The 19,794-nt window shown below is 40.7% G+C and overlaps 2 protein-coding genes across 10 annotated transcripts in view; one reads left to right on the top strand and one right to left on the bottom strand.

Annotated features, from left to right (window-relative positions):
• FHIT (fragile histidine triad diadenosine triphosphatase) overlaps window positions 1-12,151 on the top strand; it is a 1,474,674-nt gene extending 1,462,523 nt beyond the window's left edge. For all 6 annotated transcript variants that reach the window (XM_010330934.3, XM_074404465.1, XM_074404469.1 and 3 more), the window contains 2 exons: window positions 9,188-9,294; window positions 11,895-12,151. In XM_010330934.3, coding sequence (XP_010329236.1) covers window positions 9,188-9,289 — 102 coding nt within the window. In that variant the 3' untranslated portion in view covers window positions 9,290-9,294; window positions 11,895-12,151. The remainder of the gene's footprint in view (window positions 1-9,187; window positions 9,295-11,894) is intronic.
• Window positions 1-19,794, bottom strand: part of LOC120367205 (protein GVQW3-like) — a 693,292-nt gene that overhangs the window by 11,921 nt on the left and 661,577 nt on the right. For all 4 annotated transcript variants that reach the window (XR_012518800.1, XR_012518797.1, XR_012518798.1 and 1 more), the window contains 2 exons: window positions 6,192-6,338; window positions 4,580-4,657 (listed from right to left, as the gene is read on the bottom strand). The gene's annotated coding sequence lies outside the window, so the exon portion shown is untranslated. The remainder of the gene's footprint in view (window positions 1-4,579; window positions 4,658-6,191; window positions 6,339-19,794) is intronic.

The following is a 19,794-nucleotide window of genomic DNA, read 5'->3' as shown; positions in this document are numbered from 1 at the left end:
GAAAGAAATTACTAAGATCCTCAGCAAGCAGGGATCTTCTGTTTGTACAATTGTGAACAGTGCATTGTTATAATTATTCTATTATTTTATTCTTAATCTCTTACTGCACCTGATTTATACACTTAACTTTATCATAGGTATGTACATGTAGGAAAAAACAGAGCGTACATAGGGTTCAGTATTATCCATGGTTCCCGGCATCCACTAGGGAAAGAATGGTGATTCCTGTACTGGTACCAGATACTGCAAGCTGAGAGGGTACGAAGATGGATGTTACTGTGATTTCACAATGTGGGGATTATTCAGGCAGATTTCATTTTTACCAAGTTTGATATTGTTTAGGGCTTATTATTATTTGAAAAACAACTACTGGGTGAGTACAAATGATTTCTCTTCTGAACCCTTGGAATCAGACTCTTGCTACAGTGGGATTTTCGTCTGACACGTCAGACCCAGCTCTTGGGCAAGATTGTTCTGATCCCTTACAAATGTGAGGCTCATGCTATAGGTTGAGGAGAAAATCATAGCAATGGGGTGTCTTAGAAATAAGTTATGTTTACCCTTTACTCTCTCTATGCCAATGATTATCAAATGTGGTGAATCTCTAACAAGCCCTTTGAAGCTCCTCACAGCCCAGCTCCAGGCTCCTGTTCTTCAGCTGTCCTGATGTTGTGTTGTAAGAAAGTTCTAAGCCGAGCACAGTGGCACATGTCTATAATTCCAGCACTTTAGGAGGCAGGGGTGGCTGGATCGCTTGAGCCTGGGAGGTTGAGGCTGTGTGAGAGGTTGCAGTGAGCTGGCCACTGCACTCCGGACAGAGTGAGACCTTGTCTCAAAAAAAAAAAAAAAAAAAAAAAGGCTGTAAATGGTGGCCAGTCAGGGAGCAGTATTGCTGATCCAGGAGGCACTGTCTGGGGTTTTCTCAGATACACATTTGAGAATAGAATTACTGATGGTATCCCTGACAGGAAGTGACTCCTTTGATGTCTTAATTGAAATCAACTCAGCTCAGGACCTGGAGCTGCAGTTGCTCTTTGCTGAGATGCTCCTAACAAGCTTTCAGTGGACTGTGAACTTTCATGTCTAATCAACTCCAGTGATTTTTTTTTTAATGGCAGGGGTGTACTCCAGCAAACCTGAAATGCCCACCTTGGTTCGTGGAGGTTTTATAGGGAACACAACATGCTCCAAAGACCATTCACAGTGCAGTTAGTGGAGTAATATCTGGTCCAAATTATGATGCTAGCAAAGTTTCATTTGCTGCTTTGGCAGTCGGCTTGACAATGTGATACTTCAATGTATAATTGGATAAGCAATTGGGTTCTGTTATAGTACAGTGGTTTGGCATAATTATTTTCCAGCACGGTGATTTTCTAGTTAATACATACATTTGGGGGTTACAAATTCTTAAACATCAACACTCTGTACTCCTTGAAAATGGGATGCCACTAATTAATATAAGAGCTTATTTCAGCATTTTGGCCCCACAGGCACCACTAAAAAAGCTTGCTTTTACTCATGCGAGTTATACTTAAGTCAAAGCTTTGGCAACTAATCATACGATTAATGCTCCATTGATTACCTGAATTTCTCTTCAGAAAAGGAGGAAGAATTGGGCTTTGGAACTTTCACAGTGAATAGAGGGACCTGAAGGTGATTTGTTTGCACATAGTCCTCTCACAATCTACTGCTCCGTCCAAGGCTGCAGCTCACAGGATCCCTCACATAGAGAAGGGAGGCAATGAACATATTTTTTATACTGATTAATATTCAAAGAACTTCAGTGTTCTAAGGTAGCACAAGTGGCAGGCAGAGGTTTATGGTCCAAGACCATTTTCTGCCTCATGTGAAAGCAATGGATGATTCTTAGGCCACCAAGTAAGTTCAATGCGGGTGCCAGTCTGCTCAGTAAACAGCACATAGAGAAGGGGAGCTCTGTGTCTGGCAGGAAACATGTACTGAAAGAATAGGGGCAGGGAGGTGCTAGAAGGGTGAAAGCATCCAGAATCATGCTGTGACTCAATGCCAATCAGAATGGTCCAGGAAGGCTTTTTGAGGACTTTAAGAAGTGAATGATAGAAGAGAGGCAGAATGGATATTGGGCGTGAATGGAGTGACTTTCACACTGGTTCAGAGCAGGGGAGCCAGGAACTGTGCGTGCTTTACAGACGAGCACCAGGGAGAAAGCTGCCAGATGGAAAGGTCCATCTCTAGGGAAGGGCCAAGTCCTCTCACTTAGAGGCCAGGATACTAACTAGCCTGTGGGGCAAATGAGCCCCCTCTCCTCATCCTTGCTGCCCCCACTCCCAGACTTTCTCTTCTGATTGCTCCCATCACTTTCTCCCTTTAATTCATTCTCCTTCCGGGACATTCTTTATGAGCAATTATTCTAGTCCTTTTACTTCCTTGCCTCTGATCCTTTCCTAGCACCAAAACCAAAATCCAAACTGCTCAGCCCTGCCCGCAAGGTACAAGTGATCCGCCATCCCCCGCAAGTCTCCCTCTCAATCGTCCAGCCTGTTACCCAACCACCACACTTCCTTTAAGGTCTGCACCTGCTGTTCTTTCTGCTTGAAAGACTCCGTTTCCTGCCCCCTTTTCTTAAATACTCATTATTCACACCTCAGCTTACATGCTACCTCTTCAGTGGAGCCTTCCTTTAAAACCTGCCCTACCCAAAGAAGTTCTACCGTCCCTGCAAATCACTATACCATTTTTTGATGGAGCTCTTACAATAAAAAAATGAAGTAGAAACTGCCATCTGCAAATGTCAAAGGCCAGTGCACCACCCTTACATCCGGAGTCGCCTTTTCCCACCTCAGTCATACTTCCCTCCCCAAGCGCCATTTCTCAAGCTGTTCATGCCATATTTTTGCACCATTTCATATATTTCTAAAATTGATTCTTATTTTTAACTTAAATATACTTTAAAAGGAGGCTTGACTTGCCATAAATTAGAGATACCCCTAAAAATAAATATGATCTAAACAAAACAATCTTACTATATTCTAGCTAGAGCCTGGATGGCTCTTCTCTGTCTCTTAGAGGTCCTGTTGGTGCCTTATCAAGGACATACTAGTACCACTGAGACTTTATTCTTCAACAGTCAGATGGACTGAAAGATCATTGAAAAGAGAATAAGTTTCTCTCAAGATTCAAAGCTGTTTGCAGCTTTGCGTTTGTAGGACCAGAGATCATTTTTTAGAATCCCGGCGTGCATATCCCATCTTTAAACAATGGAATGTTAAGGATTCTCAAAGTGGCAACTGAATTTCAGCTCTCTTGAGAACTCTGATACATGTTTTAGTTGCCTGGAAGCCAGACCAGGATTCATCAGGAAACAGTGCTGGAGTTAGCTGGTGAAGCTGACCACAGGTACAAGTTGCCTTGCTAGGGAACTGGCACACATATCATGTCTTTAATGAAGCTGTTCCCATTAGCCAGAATTACCCTTTCTTCAAAATCTCATTACCATCTTTTAAGCCCAGTACAAGTCCTTGATTTTTAAAAGTCAATCTCAGACCCCAATTCCAGCAAGAATTATTTACTCTCCCCCAGCGCCAGACATTCCAAGAACACTTTGATGATGGAACTTCTAGTTCAGTACGTAGGCCAGTTTGACTAGTATTAAATTATGTATGCATGAATCTGTCTGCCCTATTGTGTGGTGAGCCTGAAGAGGCAAAGATCTTGGGCTTATTTATCTTTGTATCTTTCATAAGACCTAGAACAGAGCCTGGAACTTGTCATGTGCTCATCCAATCTTGGTTGAACAGAAGGTAATAACAGAGAATCAGATCTAAAAAAATAGTTATTTTCCTTTCGAGACTTTATATAAACTCCTGTGTAAACAGACCCATCAACCCATAAGAAATGGTTTATTTAAGCTCTCTGCTTCTGTGTGTTGTTTTATAAAAGTGATAATAATGAAATATGTTATTTTATAAAAACATCCAAGTTTATATTCAGCCGTTTGCTTCTGTAAGAAGAGCATTAAATTAGTTTTCCCCCTTTTGAAGGCAATTTGGCATTTTACTCCAGGTTAGTTCCAAATTCAGAAAAAAACATTTAAATTATTGTGAATCATTCCTCCTACTGCATTCCATTACGGAGCTCTAAAAATGTCAATAGCCAAGGCAGTTTGAGCAATACGGCGGGGAATTAATCATTACCCCATATACCTTGTGATAACACACTCAGTGCACAGGAAGGAGCACAATGTCAATATCGACACATATCAGTTCTTCCATCAGAAATCCTGTTAACACTACCTTCCCCAAAAACCATTTCAAACAGATAAAGTGGGATGACTGCAGAGGCAGTTTAAAAAAAAATCTCTTTTCAAAGGTATGCAGAAATAGAATTTGCTTGGAGAAGCCAGCACAGACTTTAATCTGTTGAATGTGAAAACGACTTTGGTTCAAATTTTTGCAAACTTTGTCACTTGGGCATGCACGTTCCATCTGTGAAAACAGTTTTGACTATTGTTGTATCAGAAGGAAACCAAGATGTATGACATCAGCCTTGGTGTTGAGCGTTTTTAGAGCAAGCAGAGTCACATTTAACTTACGTGACTTACCTGCAGAAAGGAGAGGTGGAGAACTATAGTGCGCTGAATCCCAGACACAGCCAGTTGGAAGTGTTATTTTACGTACTACTAAGAAAGGAAAACACTGCCAATTAAATTATGACACACTCTTGGTTATAGAACATGTTTTGATTTCAAAGATGTTAAAATATGAAAGAGTATGTACCTTAGAACTGGTGAACTAAGGAATTAAAATAGTGCAGGTTGATTTATGCTGCATTCCAGGCAGTAATAATAAGCCTTGGAGTACATAATGGCTTTGAATGTTATCTTCCTGCACATGGTCTCCTCTGTTTTTTCCAGGATTCACAGCCAGGCAACTTTGGGAACAACCTAGTTAACCAAATGCAAGCCAGGATCTTCCTGTGATACCTTTTTATGGGGTCTGCTAGGGCGAGTTGTCAAATAAAATACAAGAAGCCCAGTTAAATTTGTATTTCAGGTAAACAACAAATAATTGTTTAGTATAAGGATATCTCAATACTGTATGAGACATCCTTATCCTAAAACAAGTCACTGAGTGTCCTGTATTTTTATTTACCATATCTGGCAGACGTACTCCTGGGGTATTGACTGCCTTTGACCTCCACTGCATTCTTTTATCATAGGACCTTAGCTTTTACTGTGAGAAACCTTGATTAATACCTTCACTTCTTATGATAACTCTAACAAGCTACATTTCCTCCCAAGATTTGGGTGTCTCAATTAGTTGCTTTGGATCTGAATTCTAATCATAACTTTTAATCCTTCTACAAAGTAGTTAGGTCCAAAAGATACAGATCATTGGAGAACTATGGAGATGCAAAATACTTTTACTCCTAAAAACAACCTCTGTAAAGTTTTTAGTGCTCGTTGTCATTAGGTCAGTGTTATTTAGCCTAAAAATAATGCTAATGACAGTAGTAGTCACAGCAGCAGCAGGGAATATTAAATACCACTTACTATGTGTCAGGCATGGCACTGCTCACAACTCTTTTTCCTACTCCCATTTTACATAGGGGAAAACTGACGCTGAAAGAGGTTAAAGGAACTTGTTCTTCTCATTGTTCAAGCTCAGACCTAACTCTCGCCTTCTTGGAGAGTCATTTTTGGATGATCCACAGATAACCTCTCTCCCTCCATCACTCTTTATCATAAGTTTCTTTGTGAAACCAAGATGATACTCAAAAGCCTTTGCAGTGAGGGTAGCTCTATCCAGCACCCTTTCCATTTGGTAATCCCATCTCACTAAGAATCGGCCATTTGGTGTCTACCCTCCCTCCCCGTGTGCCTCAGGAGAACAATAAAGGAGTCTGGTTCAGTGTTCCAGTGCTACGTCTGGCCCCTGGCATTACAGGGACAGAGCAAATGTCTGGTGTGTTAACAAGTAGTCACTGCCCTCCCCTGTGGACAGCCAAAGTAATCTGGAAGGCTTATTAGAAGTGAAACTCCTCCATTAAAGTTCACCCACGGCAAATAGTGTCTTTTGGATAAACTACTGTATAAAATCATTAGAGCTTTCTTTCTGTTAGCCAGGCAAGAAGTTGCAGCCACCAGGTTCTTAGATTGCTTTAGGGAAATAGAACTTTACTCCAAACTGTATCATTTTTAATCTTCAAGTTACCTGAGTGGATCTTCTAGGACACAAGTCTTGCCCACGAGGGCCTTTCCCAGACTCCCTATTTCTGCAGAGATTACAAATCCATTCAAATGCTCCTGAACTGCATCCGCATCTTAGTGTTGCGAAGACAAGCCTTGTAGCCCAGACATCCTGTGGATAGAGCATAAACAGAAGAAAAGCAGTTCCAGAGCAAGGTTTGCAAAGGGCAGCAGTTATACTGTTGACAGGATCACAAGCAATGTGCTTAAAGGCAAATTTATTATTTCTATATGTATGTGGGCTCTGTCTACACCCTTCTCCCACAAGCAGTGATTCTCAACAGTAAGTGCACCTTAGAACTGACTGAGAACCTTGGTTTTAAATTCCCAAACCCAGCCTACCCCAGACCAATTAAATCAGAAGCTCTGGGGTGGGTTTTATTTTTTAAAGCTTCCTAGGTGATTACAGTGGGCAACCAGGGTTGAGCACCACCGTTCTAAACAGAACTACATGCTTCCATCTGGGGCTTTTAAGAGAGAAATCTAGTAACTTTTAAAAGCTATGTACAACAGAGTTTTTGCAAAGATGATGAGTTTTTGTTTTATTTATTATTTCCTACTTCCCATAAACAACTTCTAAGGGTTGGCACAATGTTACCATCTGTAAGGCATATGACAATAACAGACGGTCGCCTAATAATCAGGAATGCATTAACATTCACAGGCTCGAAATTATTTGGATTCATCTGGCGTGATCTCTGTTGATGAGACCACTTAATGCTTGATTTCTGTGTCTTCCCATGGCAGTAGCAGAAGTGGGAAGGCCATATTTCCTGGGCTTTGCACGTCTCTTTGTCATCCTATCAAATTGTTACAAGATGGATTTATAACAGACCTCAAGGTAGTATCAAAATGAAAATTAGTTCTTGACTAGAAGAATAGCAATCCCTTTTGACTTGCCTGTAGCAACTGCAGCATGTTTGCCTCTGCAGGGAAGGAAATGACTTCTTAATGTGGTTTTCTTCCTAAGGAGAATTAAATCTACATGGCAAAATTTAAAACCAGTGTGCTGGCAGCCAAATTCAGAAGGGAAGATCCATGACCCTCATAAACGTATCTGTGGCCCGGTTATATGCTAATGAGCCTCATTTAGGCTCAGACTTACCCAGAGTGGAAATATAGCTCAGCTGGAGTGCAAGGCTATGGTACCCTCACTGTTTTGCCTTCTGTACCAACACTGAGCTGAAATAAATGGGGAAATTTCTCCATCTGCTATGAGCTGCCAGAACAGGGGCCTCTAGGTTAGATTTAGACTTTGGGGCTTGAGATGGCAAACGTCATTATTTTGTTGAAAGACTTTTTGCTGAGTTGGCAAGATTATTTTTAAAGGATCAGCTTTTAAAAAGTCTGTATTTTAATCTGTTAAGTCAACCCTTTGCAAAATGGAGAGGGACAGTATCTGTGGGATTGTCTTTAGGGACACTGTAGATCCTTCAGGATAAATAAAAAGGCAAAAGGTGTTGGGGATAATTCTGGCACCTAACGCTGTGTAGCTGGGTGATCCTTGGACCAGAGTATGAACTTCCTTAGAACTCAGTTTCCTCCACAATAACATGGGGTTGAATAGCATCAGCTTCATGAGTCATTGTCAGGATTAAAAAAGATAATGCACGCCTTTCATATCATCAATGCTAGCTATCATTGGTGCTGTTAAATTGTTTGTCTCAATCTCAAATGACTTTTAACACAAAATACTACACTGCACATTCCCATGAAGAATGAATGGATAACCTGCAGCATTTTACAATGTATAGAGCCACACGCAGGAACCATAAATTTAGTTAATGAAATTGAATCGTACTAGGAGATTAAGGGAGAAAATTGAGCTCTTCTAAGGAAGACAGTTCTGAGAACGTCCTCTCTGACAGAATTGAAATTTTATCCACTCTATATGTAAATCTGAGACATACAGACAATTTTTTAAGATAAATATACCTGTAATCTGAGGAGGAGTTTAAAATGATTCAAGTGTTAATTTTAAGACCAATTGTTAATTTTTTTGTAAGTTGTTTTCTCATTTAATCTCTTTACTGTTTCCCTACTTGAAGCCTCTTTTAGTGGAAATTCTTATTACTTACTCAGTTCTCATGACCACTGTGTTATCATAAATTTTGTTTGCTGAACAAAACTGCTTAGAGCTCATGTAAGAAAGTCTAAACCGAAAAAAGTAGGAGGCAAACCACAGGCCACCTTGAAAGAGAGATTATGTGTTGGTGGCAAACTCCATGCCTTCAAAATCCAGGAAGTAAAATAAATGAATGATGCCTATGAAACATAAGAAAATTAGAACAGCAGTAGAGATTATGGGGATGGCATGTGCACCCCATTCCCTCACGTCATCCCAATCTGTGACCACCAGTATTAGTCCATTCTTGCGCTGCTGTAAGGAACTACCCGAGGCCGGGTAATTTAAAAGGAAAAGCAGTTTAATTGGTTTCTCAGGCTGTACAGAAAGCATGGCTGGGGAGGCCTCAGGAAACTTCCAGTCATGGCAGAAGGGAAAGCAGGCACATCTTACATGGCTGGAGCAGGAGGAAGTGAGAGTAGAGGGAGGTGCTATACACTTTTAAGCAATAAGATCCCCCAATAACTCACTCACTATCAAGAGAACAGCCCCAGTGGAGAATTCTGCCTAGGTGGTCCAATCACTTGCCCCCAGGCCCACCTCCAACAATGGGGCTTCTAATTTGACATGGGATGTGGGCAAGGACACAGATCTATATCTGATCATCATGGCTGTCAGCCTCAATAGATGATTATAATGCAGCCAATGATTAATTCAAATGTGGATTCTTTTGTAAAACCTCTCCATTTGCAAGTTTTGGCAACTGAAGCAATTAAAAGATACACCTACTGACCTCTAATTTGCAAATTTTGTTCAGTCTCTCCCAACCTCCTGATATTTGTTCAAGGAGATCCCAAGGGCCCATGAAAGAGCTTCTTCCATTTGTTTCTCCAAAGCTCCAGAAACACGACAAGGAAGAGGAGGACTCCCCGGCCTCTTGGAGATCAGAGGAGGAAATGGCAGCAGAAGCTGCAGCTCTGCGGGTCTACTTTCAGTGACGCAGGTAAAGACTGCATTTACTCATTACCCAGACCCTCCCAGGGCCCTCAGGAAAGGGGTTGCACTCTCAGAATGGGGATGCACAAAAACACCTTCACCAATATCCTGGGGTGGTGGCTACAAAGGACAAAAAGCTGGAGGGGAGAAAACCATGGCCCTTGAGTATTATATTCCCAGTCTCCCAGTCTCTTCCGACTCTCCTGCCTCTCTTCACTCCCTTCCAAGCCAGCACCCTCAGCCCACCACCACCTTTCTCCACTCTCTCCTGTAGTGATGCTCCTGGGAATCCAAAGTTCACAAAGCTGACATTTTGTCATGCAAAACTTCTTGTTTAAAAGGTCAACCTCCCCACTTAAGGGTGTGATCTGGCCCTCAGGTTCAAGTCAGTCTGCAAGGCCCTGTAAACCTTGTTTCTCTGCCTCTCTACCACACCCCCGGGGCAAACTCTTCTGCTTTCACTGGGAGGACTCCTCTCTTCAGTTGCTATTTGGTAAATCGCCCTTCATGTTTCCCTTTATGTTCAGCTGCTGGGAAGCTCAGGCCACAGGGAAAAGTCAGGGATTGATGGAATTAATCTTTGCATTAATGATGGCTAACTGTTAAGAGCTCATAGGTTTAAGACTCTGGTAGAAAGATAACTATAACCAATTTCCTTGTCAAAATGCTTCTACCCCAAATTTTTATACAATGTCTAAGGGGCTAGATCTATCTCACAACCTATACTATCTCTCGTAGTATCAGTTTCCATAGTTGACTGCTGGAATGACTGAAGGTGATGCCTTTGTTTGGTCTGTAAACAAAAATCGTTAAAGATGTTCCGGAGCAGTGGCTCACGGCTGTAATGGAAGCTACTCAGGAAGCTGAGGCAGGAGAATTGCTTGAACCCATGAGGTGGAAGTTGTAGTGAGCTGAGATGGGGCCACTACACTCCAGCCTCCACGACAGAGCAAGAATCCGTCTCATTCAGTCAATCAATTAGCAAAGCATTAAAGAGAGATATAAATGTAGCTATCTCTCTGAAATTTGTTTATAAATACAGGGTTGCCATGCAAAAACTGGCATATATCTAAACTAAAAAAAGTACTTGTTTATCTCAGATTCAAATGTAACTGGTATCTTGTATTTTTCCTGGCAAACCTGTTAATAAACCCATAGACCCCAGTTACAGATCCTTTCCTTTAAATAGTTTCTTTTTTCCTTTTTAGAATAAGATAAGATGATTCCAAATTAGAATTAGGCAATTTTTCATCTGGCCTGTGAGTAAATATGTTCATCTTATTATAAGTTGCAGAAGTAGATCAGATACCAATTAAAAACAAAATTAGTGAACCGAATTGCATAAAATTTTATCAGCCACTTAGTGATCATGAGTTTTAAAGCTGGAAAACACATTCATCGTATTCTGATTTCACTTTGAAACAGAAGTCTTTATTAGATAGTTTTAAATATATGTGCATTTCTTGGCCTTTCTCTCCCCAGCCATCTTAGAGAGTGTTCTAATTACTTAAAGACCCAGACTACCTTTCCCCTTATTGTTGTTCTAATAATGGTCTTACACTCAGATCCTTGCATTCTAGAAAGCTTATTTCATTCTCCCGTGTCATAGCTTCCTCTGCTCTGCACTCAGTTGCCTGGGGGGATATGGGAAGTGCTAGAGCAGAAGCTGTCTTTCATATTTTATTGTTAACCTTTTCCACTGTCATCTTTCTCTCATTTTATCAGGATCCAGCTGGTTTACCTAAGAATATAGGCCTATGGGCGTGACTACAAACCTCTTTCTATTCCTCTTATGAAGGGCCAGGATGTCATTTTAGAGTGCCCTGTTCAAATTTCAGTGGGGTGGCAATACCTCAGACTTGACCTCCTAGGCTGAATTTTTTCTCCTGAGTTTCCTAGGCAGTGGGTATTTTCAGGTAGAGGCTAGAAAGTTTTAGGCTTTTTCCTAAGGCTTGCTGCATTGTAGGATTTTGTCTTAGAATGCATTTTCTAGACACTTTGAGAAGATTCAGACTTATTACCCACGTTTTCTGTAGGCTTTGCTTTGTCAGTTTTTTGCTTCTGTCTTGCCTGGAGGCCTGACATCTCGTGTCTTCCAGGGAAATTGACTTCCTTTGTACATCTTACCAGAAAGATATTTACCCTAACTTGTTACACAAACTATTGCCATAGTGCTTGTGGATTTTTGAGTAACATACTTGTATGAGTTCTTGTGTACAGACCAAACAAATCACCCAGCAGTCAGATGTAGTAACTAAGACCGGATGGATAATATAGGTTGCAAGGTGGCAAACAACTTAGGGACCTAAGATTTTACCAAGAGTGTCATCATTACCTATAGTATAATAGGACTAAATATATTTGCCTTTAAGGACAAAGGAAACATTCTATTGAAACCATCCTCACAGGGTTAACAATTACATGCTGGGTTCTAGACAGAAATACAGTTGTAATTAAGCATTAATCAGGCTGCACTTTGGCCCCCTTCTTCATAGCCAAAAGTCATGGAGCACCAGATGCTGACCATTTGCCTCCTCAGTGTTCCTACACAGAAGACTTCTGACGTTAGAAGGCTTTTATTTAAAAATTGCTTACGATGTTTTTCAGATCCTGAATGCCATCAAAAGGGCTAATGCCAACCACTTTGAAGCCCACCCCCAAGAGGAACTGAATCAGCATGAGAATGCAGTTTCTACATCTCCCCATCCTGTGACTTCATCCTGCATTCTTCAACCAGTGAGCCCCAACCTCAGTCACTCCAAACCCTTTTAAATACCTAGGTCTAAACTGCTCAGATAGGCAGATTTGAGGTTTCCTCCCATCTCCTTATTCAGCAGCCTTGTGATTAAACTTCCTTCTCTGCTGCAACCCTGTGTCTTGGTGTATTGACTTGCCATGCATTAGTCAACAAACCTGTTATAGTTACTTTTTTAAAGGAAATTCAGTCATTGGATTGGTCCACTGCTTCTCTGATACTTATCCCTTCCCTTTTCAAAAAAAAATGTGTCTACATATTTATCAAGTGGTTCAGGAAACCCCTGACATTTGTTATTAGGGTAATTATGAAACATTTAGACATAGCTAGACTTTAAAAATTGTTCATCTGACGTTCAGATAGACTTGGCCTTCCTCAGCTTTGGTGATTGATTATTCTCTCAGCAGCAAGTTAGTTAAAGAAATTCATGGTGCTCACTCTGCAAAACCACACAATTCTCAGCGTACACAGAGGCAGACAAAATAGGGCTCAGCCCTGGAATTGATAACAGTGGCCAACACTTGTTGAGAATGTAGTCTACAAGATGTAGACCCTTATTATCCTGCCTTGCAAGTGATGAGAAAACTAAGACTTAGGGATGTTAAGTATTAGTTCAAGGCCAATGGTAAATAGCAAAGATCAGATTTGAACCCAGGTAGTCCCACCCTAAAGGCCATTCTCTTAGTCTGTGTCCTGACCTTCTTGATAAAAGAGCTCACCTCTCTAGCCACTTCCTTCTCCCTCCCACCTCTTCTTGTACCCTCCAAATATTCTGTTTAGTCTCTTCGTCTTACCTGCTGGCCTATATTTGCCTTGAGGACCTCCTACCTCCTCCCCTGCTGGACTTTCTTACCTGTCCCATTAATACAACCCTGTCCAGCACCTGCCTCCCCGGTCACACTATAGTCAGGTAGCAGAAACTAAAATGGGCCTGGATTCCTCAACCAACTTCCTTCTACCTGCAAGTTTTTCAGATCATGATGGTTCCTGCCTAGGCTGCCCTCCCTCTTTCTTTCCTTTACCATCTGACAACAAACCTAAATGAACATGACCTTGGGCACATACAGTGTTTCCCAAATTGCATTCATTCCTGTTTTGTCATGATTTTTCTTATCTTTGTGGACCACCTAGAGCATTATTTACTTGATTCCCTTTTTAAATTTTAGTATATTTATCTTAAACTTTATATCTTAGCCTCAATGAAAAACAAGTACTACTTGTAATTAGAAGTTAAGCATAAACATAAACAGAGAAAGATGATGCTGATGATTTCCAACTCTGCATAGTTGCTTGCCTTAGCTACTAGGACTGGGATTCAGTCTCTCTGTTAAAAAGTGAGGCTAGCCACCATTAGAGAGGCATTTAATTCTAGCACCAAACAGAAACTCTCCATTTGGCATATTCAGAAGGATTAAAGAGAATAACTCAGTCAGAGATTCAATGTAGATCACTTAAGATTATCTTAAACAGGAATATGACTCCCAATTTTGGAGAAACAGCAGTAGAGGCCAGATCTTAGCCCAGAGCAAGCTACCTCTAGACCTGCTCCAACCCTAAGCCAGTACTACTTTTTTCCCCCCCAGGCATATCAAGAAGACAAGGAACATGGGGGAAAACCAAAGAGTCAGCTTCCCAAGGACTGATGGGTCAAATCTCACTGCTTGCCCTTGACATTTTGCTTGCCAATAGTCTATCTTTAAAACCAACAGGTTGCAGAGAAAAATGTGAACACCTATATCCAGAGATGCCCTATATAAGAAAAGGGACTATAACACCAGAAACCGTTCTTGACTTAATATTTGGGGTAAACGTACCTAGTTATATGATTTGGCTGTGTCCCCACCCAAATCTCATCTTGAATTGTAACTCCCATAGTCCCCACGAGAGGGACCCAGTGGAAGGTAACTGAATCATGGGGGAGGGTCTTTCCCATGCTGTTCTCATGATAGTGAATACATCTCACAAGATCTGTTGGTTTTATAAAGGGCAGTTCCCCTGCATATGCTGTCTTGCCTGCTGCCATGTAAGACATGCCTTTGCTCCTCCTTTGCCTTCCTTCATGACTGTGAGTCCATTAAACCTTTTTCCTTTTCAAATTACCCAGTCTTGGGTATGTTGTTATTATTACCGTGAGAACAAACTAATATACCTAGCAACTCCTTGATAAGTATTATGTTCTATATCTTCTTTACATATAAATAATTAATCCTCAGCATAGTAAGAGTGCCATTAGGACAACAGAGGCAAACATTTTGAAGCTATATACTATCTCCTCAGCCTTTTAAACCCATCAGAACACCAACATTAGATTAGCGGTGCAGAAGAATTCTCTTTATCTTCCCACATAACCCCATATAAGCAGGAGATTTTGGTGTTTTAGCTGCTCTCTGTATCCTTTGCCTAGCAGAAAATGACTTTGAATTGCAGTTTCTTGAGCAATAGTAAGAAACAGATATTGCCTTCACCATGCACAAGGAGCTCAACAGCCCAAGGGCTGCTGAATGAAACTGCAGTTGACTCACTCACCACCTGACAGATCCTTGATGAGGTTTGCAGTCCTTTGGTTCCAGGAATTCAGCGTCTGCTCTCTGCATAGGTGAATTTATGCATTGGCTCCCTACACACTGGACTGAGTTCCGGGATAAGAGATTTGCAATGGCTCTTTTAGTCTATGTTCTAAATCACATTAGTTGACAGGAGACCTGCATTTCTTATCTAACACTGCCTTCTTCCTGCAGGATGGTAATTCTTTATGCAGGTATTGATACTTGGATTTGCTGCCTCTATACACCCAAGCAGGTTTTCTACTTAATTTTAAAGCAGTGGCATGTGTCCTAGTGACTAGTGGGGGAAGATTTTGCCATCTTCCCATGCTCCCCTCTCCCATTCCACATTAGAATTGAGGGGGTATGTTGTTTGTAAAACATGCAAGCATCACCCCTAATTCTGATGGAAAGTCAGAGCAGGGCGGGTTTCCACACCCTGTTGTGTCAGCAGAGCTCACTTGTAATTCATCAAGCTCTCCTCTGTGCACGTTGTTATTTTATAGATAATTGGTTGCCTCTCCTTTACTCATAATGGGGCCATGCAATTTCAAAGCAACTGAGTCAGCCCAAAACAACATTATTAGTAGTTACAGATGTACTATCAAGGCAAAATTTTGACACTGGAGTTTTTGAAAAATCACCGTAATTTCAGCCACTGGATCACCCTTATATCATAATTGTGGACAGTCATGGTGGTTGAGAAAGGACAGGTTTGTCTATTTAGCACATGTTCTGGTCTGTAAATTGTTACCTTTTGAAATCTACCCCAAATCTCAACCACCTCAGAGATGTTCCACTGTCAGCACAGCAGCCTCTAATGAGAAAGGCCCAGGAAAATGATCATAGTACTCTCATATTTTCTTGGGGGAAAGGTGGATTTTAAATTCAGCACTGTGACCAACTTAATCTTAAACCCACTAGATGATCCCCAAGTGAGGAGCTCAATACCAATGTAAATGTTTCAGCCGTCCCCAAGTTTCATAACAATTATGAAACTATTTCAGCTGTTTCCAAATTGTTATGAAAATAGATTTTCTTTAGGATACAGGTACAAGAGAAGATACTTCTCTTAAGTCTAAAGACACTTTAGTATGTTCAAAAGCTCTTTGCCTTACAAATGACCCATTGTTTTAAAAGAAGCCAGAAGGGAGATTTCAGTTTGTTTTTCCCTTCTTCTCCAGTCCAGTTTCTGCCGGATGGGGCTGCCTCTCCCCTCCTTCTGTTTAGATGACATTTCTAGAATCTGGTTTTAGTGACAGGAAACTAAATCCTTTATTATCTGGATTAGATAAATATAAACCAACTCTCTGTGCCTAAATTGCTAATAATAAACTACAGAATCATGGCAACTTTACAAACCATCAAACCAAATGTCTCATTAAATGATTTATGTCACAACTCAGAAGATTGACCATCCGACTACACTTTAAAAACCTCTCTTTAGAAACACTCTATGAGACAGTCTACCCCATGGATCCAAAATAGATTTTGGACTTAATTATTTTTAAAATGTTTTAACAAGACCCAACTTTCTCCAACACATACCCAGTTGTTCAGGTAGAATATTTCCTACAGGCCACTGACGGCTCAAGAATCTGCAGAACTCTTCCTTTGAGATTTATTTCTACTGGTAACTGAAAAATGACTAGCATCCTGAAGTAATTTTAACACATGCGAATCTTGAAACTACATGATCCATCAGCACAGAGTCCTTTTCAGAAAAATGTAGTCTAAGCAGCCAAAGATAATTTTTTAAGAGTTTCAGGCTTTGCTTGCATCTTGCGAAATGGTAATATGATTAAATGGTAATACAATAAAATACAGCCTGCCATTATCACATCATCATTGTCATCCTCATCTCCAGAAACGGATAACTGCATAGTAATCTGCATACACTTGTATAGCAAAAACTTTCTAAACCTTTCTTCTCCTAAGACATTTTTTGCTTTTTCTGATTGCTTTTCTCCACTGTATGGAGTGTACTCCTTTCAGTATTGCTCTTTTGTCTGTCTCTGCCAGAAAGGAAGGTAAGAAAGAAGACTCTTCTAGAGGGTTTGAAAGGTTAATATGAAGAAAGGCTATGAAAATTCACATTCATAACCTTTGACCCCCATTGCTTAATAATAGCTAATATTTATGCAGTTCACTTAATTCTGTGCCTAACATGTCCCTCAGCCATTTTTTTTTTTTTTTTTTTTTTTTTTTTTTTTTTGAGACAGAGTTTTGCGCTTGTTACCCAAGCTGGAGTGTAATGGCGCGATCTCGGCTCACCGCAACCTCCGCCTCCTGGGTTCAAGCAATTCTCCTGCCTCAGCCTCCTGAGTAGCTGGGATTACAGGCATGCGCCACCATGCCCAGCTGATTTTTTGTATTCTTAGTAGAGACGGGGTTTCACCAAGTTGACCAGGATGGTCTCGATCTCTCGACCTCGTGATCCACCCGCCTCGGCCTCCCAAAGTGCTGGGATTACAGGCTTGAGCCACTGTGCCTGGCTGTCCCTCAGCCACTTCTTACATAATAAGTGCTACATCATTTTGACTTGTTGAGGCATCAGTCACTTATTATGTATGTACTTAACCTGGATCATCAATTCAGGGTATACTAGCAAAGTCAGCTCTAGATTCTGCTCCTGGTTTTAATACTTCTCTGATTATTCAAGAAGCAGTTCAGTGTATTCTACCACCTCAAATTCATGATGAGTGGTGGGCAATTGAGATTGTGAGTATCTTATCTATTAAACTAAAGTCCTCCCAACAATGAGAAAAAGGGTAGAGCTAAGGAGGGAATATTTTATTAAAATGTCATCACTTGTCCCAGTGGTATAAGGGGGATAAGATTAGACCCCAGCCCAGATATATGTAATGTGCCATTTTTTCTTCCTCCAGATACCCGTTTTTCCTTCTTTTCTCCTACATGGGTAATTAAGAGAGAACATGCTTTTTGGAGAGGGCAGGAACTGTGCAAAGACTGGGGAAGAGAGTGCTAAGGAAGCTGTCCCGAGAATAAACTTTTCCTGTCTGATCTCCAGCTCTTTCGGGGGACAAATGTCTGCCACCTCCTCTTTTTATCTCCTCAGCTCTCACTGCACTGACCAAGCTATTTTGGTTTAGTATAATCATTTTGCAACCCTATCACAGATTTACTCCCTCTACTAGAGGTTCATGTAAATAATACAGACTGGAAAGAAAAAGTCAAGTGGCAGGTAATGCGTCCTCCAGAGCAAATGTTTGTCTTGTGTTTTACACAGAACTTTTTAAAATGCACTTTGAAAACAAAAGACTGATAAAATGAGCATTATAGTTTTGTGAAAATTATGTCCCTGGCACCTCTCTCTCTCTCCCAACAAGAAACCTGTTTTTCAATCCCTTGTCCTAAGCACCAAGCATATCTACCACAAAAAGTATGTAAAGACACTCTGAGTCTCCTAAGAATGGCATCTGAATTATCTTGTCAGTTTGATTAGTATTCACAGTGGAGACATCTTTAAATAATTGAAAGTGAATCCCCATCAACAATTGCCACTACACTCACTCTCTGAACTTGGACATGTCACTCTTTTTTGTCTCACTTTTCTTATCTCTGAGTTACAATGATAGAGAAAGCATTTTACTTATATCCTAGGGTTATTATAAGGAAAACACAAAACAATGGAACAGGAAACCAGTAGGCCAATAGTGTAGATTCATTCTTCTGTGATTTCTAGTATATTTTGAAGACGATATATTTATTATAGGGATACTCAGGTCATGAGAAATTAAGCTATAACTAAAGAATTAAATCTGTAGGGCAGGATGTTTTCAGACCACTGAAAAAGAAAAAGTGTGTCTTCTGCTTCCATGACTAAAGGCCAAATAGTTTGAATCCTCCCACTGTGTTCAACTAGAAAAGCTGTACAGAGTTTTTAAAAAATTTTGTTAGAAGTAGGAAGGTAGCAAAAGATTACAGGACCAAGAACCAAGGGATGACACAATTCCACGGAAGTGAGCCCCGTGTTTGAGATTGCTTTTCCATTGAGGGCATTTGTGAGTCTCAGAGAAGCAGGTGGAGATAAAGCAATAAAGTCAGTTTTAGTAGAGTTCTTCACACCTGGGTAGGAATTCAAAGATCTGGGAAAGTTATACCCTTGGAATAACAGTGAGCCCTTACACCAACTACAGCCCAACTTCAAATCATCTGGGCAGTTGAGAAACTCTCAACTGGAAATTGAATTAAGATGATCTCAAATCGCTAGTCCATTAAACTCCTGGCAGAAGCCAGAAAATCCTCTGTGGAATAAAATAACACCGACCAAGACCTGAAATTATTTCTGGCATTTGTTTCCAAATAGAATGCCTAGTACATATGCAGGTGCTTGTCACCCCCAATGCCACACTGCCCTCCCCCCACACACAAACACAGACGGTATGTGATGAGACCAAACGGTTGTGAACTGAATGTTGTGTCCTTCCACAATTCATTTATTAAAGCTCTAACCCCCATGTGATGGTATTAGGAGGTCGCCATTCAGGAGGTAACTAGATTTAGACAAGGTCACGAGGGTGGGGCCCCCATAGTGGGATAGGTGCAATGATAAGAATAGACATCAGATTTCGATTTATGCATATCCAAAGAAGGGGTCAAGTGAGCACACAGCAAGATGGTGGCTATCTACAAGCCAAGAAGAGAGGCCTCAGAATGAACCTACCTTGCTGACACTTTGATGTTGGACTTTTCAGCTTCCAGGGCTATGAGAAATAAGTCTCCATTGTTTAAGCTACCCAGTCTATGATATTTTGTCATGGCAGCTCAAGCTGCTTAAGACAGAAATGGATCCAAACAAGATCAGAATCACAAGTTACTTGGGAATTGGATGTTAAAATAACTATATTTAGGGAGAGAAAAGACAAGATTTTTTTTTTTAAATTTTAGTAGAGAGCTAGAATTTATTACATAAAAGACACAGATCATGAGAAAAAGAACCAAGTAAAAATTCTAGAACTGAATTACAGTAGCCCAATGAATGAATTTAGCAGCACATTATTAACAGCCAAAAAGAGAATTAGTGAACTCAAAGATGAGCCATATGAAAATACCAGACTGAACCACGAAGAAGTAGAGTGGAGGAAAAAGTAGAAAAGAAGACACAAGACATAAAATACAGGGAGAAAGTCTAATAGACATGTATTCATATTTCCATGAGGAGAAAACAGTTCCAGTGGAAGTTAAA

Source organism: Saimiri boliviensis, chromosome 8, assembly GCF_048565385.1.
Source record: "Saimiri boliviensis isolate mSaiBol1 chromosome 8, mSaiBol1.pri, whole genome shotgun sequence".
Taxonomy (NCBI): domain Eukaryota; kingdom Metazoa; phylum Chordata; class Mammalia; order Primates; family Cebidae; genus Saimiri; species Saimiri boliviensis.
Note: the sequence above shows the minus strand (reverse complement) of the source record. Positions and strands in the feature narration are given on the sequence as shown.